This window comes from Folsomia candida, unplaced genomic scaffold, assembly GCF_002217175.1.
Source record: "Folsomia candida strain VU population unplaced genomic scaffold, ASM221717v1 Fcan01_Sc006, whole genome shotgun sequence".
Taxonomy (NCBI): Eukaryota; Metazoa; Arthropoda; class Collembola; order Entomobryomorpha; family Isotomidae; genus Folsomia; species Folsomia candida.
Window position 1 is genome coordinate 1834120 of NW_019091198.1, and position 6163 is coordinate 1840282.

The following is a 6163-nucleotide window of genomic DNA, read 5'->3' on the forward strand; positions in this document are numbered from 1 at the left end:
ATAATGGATATGACAGGGACGACCTCGGATGATAAAAACAGCAAGGATGAAAAGAATAAGTGACAAAGGGCACAGGAATTCTAAGCCTAGCAGTATTAGATATTTATGAAAGTCATCCCACCAACTCCCACATGGGCCTAAATAATAAATTCTCCTCAAATGTCGACTACTACTAAGGATTATTGATTGAACTCGTGAAACAAATACGGCATGAAAGATCACCAACACGCCACGATTGAGAGGAAGAAAGGAGGAAGCAATAAGAGTGCGTGATTTATAAAGTATTCTTAATTTATTCATTCACACTTTGTCCTGCATCATGTCTTAATTAGATTTATTCATGGGAGGAATAATTTTTAATCAAGGTAAATTGTGTAAAAGACCAGGAAAATGATTAAAGTTGGGAAACTTAGGTGCATACATCTAAAATTTATTGCGATATCCTCCCCTGTGTTACACACATGATGTGAATAATGCAAATCGTGCACTTTGATCTCCAATTCCAAAACTGACGTATTCCATTAACAGTGTGGTGAGTACGGAAAATATTTTGTGGTAACAATTCAATATACAGATTCACATTTAGCAAGGAAATGATTTATTTTAAAGAAGAATTCTCGGATGACATGGTTGAAGGAAGAAATTGTAAAGAAATTTTAAGCATCAAGAAATAAAACCTAATAATAAAAGTATTGCATCCTAGGCGTGTATGGACATATTTCGTCATACAAGCTTCGCCTATTTTAACAAAGACGACTCATAATTGTTTTAAATACATCCATCAACTTGGACTCAGACTTCCTCGCCTTCGTTCCATTAAAACGCCATGACTGGATAAAACCTCAGAAGTGGTTGATAAATAGCTCATATGTACAAATGAGTGAAGGTGTGTGTAAGTAAACTAAAGACAACATCACGTAGTCTCAGCAAGTATTTAATACGTAGTTAGTCGTGGCCATTGTTATCACTATTGAGTGAGTATATGATTACTTGGCGCAGTGAATACAGATCTCAGGGTCATGGTGAGAAGTCCATTAAAGGTCAGCAGCGTGTGTGAAAGAAACGATTTGATCGCTCTTTATTTGCCCAATTACTTCCACATAATGTGTACATCATCATGCCCTTATTGCACCATGTAAATACGTACGTAGTTACGTACAGACCAGGCAGGAGAGGATCAAGACCAGGATGATAAGTACGCGTTGTAAAAACAAAACTGATGTAGCATTAATTGTCTCTTCCTCATTTAATAACTCAATGCCAAATTTTCCAACTCCTGGGAATGACGATGCTGAGTCAGGTTCAGATCAAGTTTGGAATGTGGATTTTATTTACCAATTAGAATTATTGCTCGTAAACTTTAGCGTTCAAAGTATGCGTGTGATCCACCTACTTTTTTTCACTACTTTTTCATCATTTTGCATGCACGTCGATGGTTAATTTCTTAATGAAAAGATAAGTAGGAAGTGGGCGAGAGTCGAGAAATGCAAAATGTCTTAATTTAATATAATTCGTAAAATGGTAACAGAGTCACTATTTAGAGTTGCAAGATATGTATAAGGAAATCGAGGGAAAACTGACTGTACAAATGACTATTAAAGACGTCATAGGCCTAATTAAATTAGAAACTTTGAGTAGTTAGTCGAGTCGGAATTACTATCGAATAATTGAATTATTTCGTGAACTAAATAGTTAATGTGACTTTCTTTACCAGCTCGAATTGCAAACTTGCGCAGAGTAACTAGTTAACTTAGATCACGCTTCTTCATCGGTTATGATTAGTGGTGATTTATTCATTTATATTTTCATAAATTTTCAATACATATTTAACAAATATTAAACTTTATTATTTAATTTTAATTAAACAACAAAGTCTAGAGTAATTTATTTGGTAGTTGAGAGACGGATTAAATGCGCCTAAGTTCAAGATAAAATATTAATATTGACGAGTAGCGTAAAATCGTGATATATGTATGTATTTAACACAATAAGGCACTTGGTACGACAGTCTTTTTGGTTATTATGTAAGTGGATTGATAACATGGCGATTATTACAGCACATCATCACATGACTCGGATTTGTACTGACAATCAACTTTATACTGGACTTTGGATGCGACAATAATTTATTAATGGAAGCCAGACAATTAGAGGTAAAATCAGATAGCACCTCAGCAGAGTAATACTCTTAAAAACCTAAAAGGTTCCTTCTTCGCAGATGTATAATTTCAACCGATAAGTAAAATAGAACTAAATTAGTATTATCATTCATATGTTTCGAGATTAAAAGTTTAAAATATCTGGGCTGCCATTGTTCATTGGACGGGAGTCGTTGAAATTCAATCGCTTAGGAGTGGATTGATAATTAGGCACGTAAAGAAAATCACGATGCCTCTTTCCACGACCAATATCAAAGGTTCTGAAAAATAAAAGGGGTATAACTAATGCGTCTTGTTGCTATTTTACATCACCAGTTAAAGGTGACATACTTTTTCTCCTCGTAATTGGAGAATCCAGACGACTTCATTGAGTTGATCCATTGGAAAACATACGGAAATCGTTCGCTTGATATCATGTCCTCATAATCTTTTAGAGCATCAAACAAATGGAAGTCCTCCTTCCCGGGTGTACTTCTGTAAGAAAACGAACAGTAATTTATTAATTTAGTCAATAAATAAGCTATGGGATAAAAACGAGCAGTTAAGGTTTCTTAATTTATAAAAGATATACTTACCCATCAATATATAACTGCTTATCCAAACACTCAAGGAAGGCATCATCATCATCACTCAAGAAGGTTTCAGCGCTATGGAATGAAGAGTTTGACGATGATGAAGATTTGCGGCTATTTGCTGAATTGAAGCTCAGTTCTTCAGAATTAGATGATAAGTCACTAAGACCCAGAATCACAGATTGATCGCCGTTACTATTACCCCCGAGATAGTAATCTTCTTGCTGAAATTGTTATATAATAATGAGTAATACAAAAGGCACTAAAAAATTGGAAATATTCTAAACATAGGTAAAACATAAACTTACAAAGCTATACGAGCGATTTATGGAACAGAAATCTTGTAAGCCTAACAAATCGTTAAATTTAGACAGCCCATCATCATTCAAAATGTCTCCAAAAAAACCCAGACACTTCCAGTTTTCTCTCCATTCAATGTTACAAGCATATGATAATTTCATGGCGAATCTTTCAAGGCCTTTCTCAACATCTTTAACCCTCCGGTTAATGGCTTCTCCCATTGAGGGAGAGGAAATTCCTGGTGATCGCGGAGGAGTACCGGGGACATAGTACTTAAGCAAAGGAGAGCGCGTGTGAGAATTTCCAAGTGAGAGATTTTTACGGGGAGTCCGAGGAGGGGTCTTAGGGGTCAAATCACCACCACCACCATTTCCGGTCGGGCTACTAGTCAAAAAGTTTGCACTATCGTTGAGAAACCCGTTTCTACCCTGTTTAAGTAAGGTGAAAAGGTCATTTGCAGCTTCTTTAGTAGTTGGTCCAGCAAAACCTTCGATTTTCCAGTTATTGCTTTCCTCAAATAGCCGCACTGAAGAGTTGAGTGATATCTTAACTTCTGGAATTTGATCTTTGTGACCGGGGCCAAGCAAAGATATCTAAAAATATAATACATAGATACACACATGTAATCAATATATACATATATCATTGTGACGAGTTACTGAAAGCATACATACATCAAAGTCCGGATAGCTCTTCATTAAACACTTTGGAATTCGATTTCCAAGCTGACGAATATGGGCAACAGGTCCAATTTGAGGCATTCGCATGCAACCAGGATCTCTCCAGACAGGTACAATGTAAAAGCTTGTTAAGAGTTTGATTGTATGCTCCTTTTTAGCTGTATAATCTTTGGATTTGGAATCTGCTCGGGTTCCTACGATCTATACAACAAACAAAAATGAAAGGAATAATAAAAACATAGTTGAAGTTTCTAGGATACAAAGATAAACTGGTAATTTAAATTATTAGAAATATATAAATCTCACATCTAGGGCAGTTTGGTTAAAACAATTTACAGAGTTCACATTACACCAAGGATGCTGAAGTAACATTTCGACTGCTTTCACACAAAGAAATTTTGAAGCAAAATGCAAAGGAGTTTCATATGACATCTTGTCCGGTGCGTTCAAGTATGCATCTGTTGCGTATCGAACTAGTTCCCTGTGTGCGTGATAACAATTTTAAATGCATTAGCTAATTATTATAAATGTAATTAAATTAACTGTATTAAATACTTTCACATCTCTCACCCAATAGCTTCCCCACTCTTGTTGGGGTATAACCACGACATAAATTTGACACTCCCAACTTTATCAAGAATGTACGATATAATTTTATCGTTATCACATTTGGCCGCGACATGAAGCGCGTTGTAGCGACAACCTTCTTGAACGGTTGTAGGACGATCACAATCATTGATCAATATTTTGGGATTAGCCTTCACACGAGCCTTCACAGCATCATTATTTTGTGCATTAATTTCCCTCGCCATTGCGGTCAGTTCTTGAATTTTTGGGGTAGGAAATCGAGTGTCCTTTTCTTCTATTACTAATTTCTTTGACAAATCGACACATAGCTTGGTAACGCTGTTCATTGCAGGAAGTGACATCCGTCCTATAATATATATAATATAACAGGGCAAATGAAATACAACATCGAATTGAACTCATGAATAAACGAATAAATTTTACTATCTATCATTTTTATCACCTTTGCGTTTTTTCGCCTGTTCCAACTCACTTCGACCTTCAGAATGGTCTGGACCGTCCAATTTTGCTGTGCAAGGGGGTGGAGTAGAAAAATTGATATTATTTTCATCTACCGACGTCCAGGCCTCTGCTTCCGATGAAAATTTCAAGAAACGTGCGCGAGGATTTCGTTTCAAAATCCCTGCCAGATCTTTCAAGCATTGCGGTGTCATCAATACCGTTGACTTGTCTAGGAATTAAAAAATAATAAATACTTATCAAACTGTGCTAAATACTCTTCACTCTTATTTAATTATCATAGAATTTTTTTTACCATTCGACACAGCCTGATCTTCTTGGGGGATCCAAACTCCAATGTATTGTTGTCCTCCTCCTCCACCACCACTACCATCCTCCATGATGTCGGTCAATTCGATAACTCAAAATTATTACAATTTCTTATTTTTACAACTTCTCACTACGCTGTATCTTTTATCACGTTGGTTTTAAAACAAACTCCACGGTTAATTTTTACACTTTAATTAATTAATCACTTTCAAATTTACTGATGGGAACGTATTTTCGAAGAAAAAGATCCCGACTTTTGAAGATGAGAAGAGCGAATCACTGAATTTCCAGGTCAACTGTTTTCTGTTTGTTGTTTTTGCTGTGAACCCACCAACGTCCTTTGGCCACTTGCCGCGTATAAAAGTGTCGGTCTCCACTTTGTGAAAAGATGTCGCGAGGAGAAGCTCAAGTCGAGTACGGAGTGCATTTCCACTTTCACATTTGGACATTTTGGACTAGAAAGCTGGTCAACTTTCACTTTGAAGTTGGAAATGTGAGGTATTTTTTCAAGGGTTTTCTTTTTCTTATATGAAAAGTATTAGACAAATATTCGCAGAAATTGTTCTTGCAATGTTTACACTTGGAATGTTCATACTTTTGAGCTGATTTGAAATTAAGAAACTTGAGATTTTTTTGCAGGACCTTTTTGCATATTAGATGATTATGTAATTATTTTGTATGGTTCTTTTACTGGTAATTTATGCAAAAAGATAAAGAAGCTTAAGAGAACTTGTATTTCATTTTTGCCCTTCAAAATGACATTCACTGGATTTATTGGATCATCTCCAATTTGTGTAACTTTGTAACAGCTTTTGGCGTGGTAAACCGGAACGTTTAATATAATTATGCTTTAATAAGATTCGTCAAGTTTTACAAGTGCACATTTTTGGTATTATTATTCGTTGGACAAGTTTAGTAATTGCAGAGTGTAGCTTTATAGTGGAAAAGGGTTGTTGGTTGTGGTGTGCCCAGTGGGGCTTCTTTTTTTCATTTCCACTCTCTGCCTAAAAAGAATGAGAAATCCGGCGTGGGCAAGAAGAAAAAATTTGAGTTTCAATGAAAATCCTGACCGCAATTTGTTCTCTACTATTCTTAC

At 35.9% G+C, this 6163-nt stretch overlaps 1 protein-coding gene across 1 annotated transcript; it reads right to left on the bottom strand.

Annotated features, from left to right (window-relative positions):
- Positions 1-1767: 1767 nt before the first annotated feature.
- LOC110851424 lies at positions 1768-5416 on the bottom strand. Its single transcript, XM_022099193.2, has 9 exons — positions 5054-5416; positions 4742-4969; positions 4282-4645; positions 4018-4192; positions 3706-3912; positions 3040-3624; positions 2735-2955; positions 2490-2633; positions 1768-2419 (listed from the first exon to the last, which is right to left on the bottom strand). Exons 1-9 carry the CDS (start codon positions 5136-5138, stop codon positions 2284-2286), a joined length of 2145 nt encoding a protein of 714 aa, XP_021954885.1. The 5' UTR covers positions 5139-5416; the 3' UTR covers positions 1768-2283.
- Between the last annotated feature and the right edge of the window lie 747 nt (positions 5417-6163).

What these genes read in the sequence shown, in the direction of transcription:
- LOC110851424 (XM_022099193.2), bottom strand. Translation starts at nt 5,138, where the DNA reads ATGGAGGATGGTAGTGGTGGTGGAGGAGGAGGACAACAATACATTGGA. An exon ending in TAAATCGCTCGTATAGCTTT is followed by an intron (nt 2,956 to 3,039) that starts GTAAGTTTATGT and finishes TAACAATTTCAG; the next exon opens with CAAGAAGATTACTATCTCGG. An exon ending in AAGCAGTTATATATTGATGG is followed by an intron (nt 2,634 to 2,734) that starts GTAAGTATATCT and finishes GTTTTCTTACAG; the next exon opens with AAGTACACCCGGGAAGGAGG.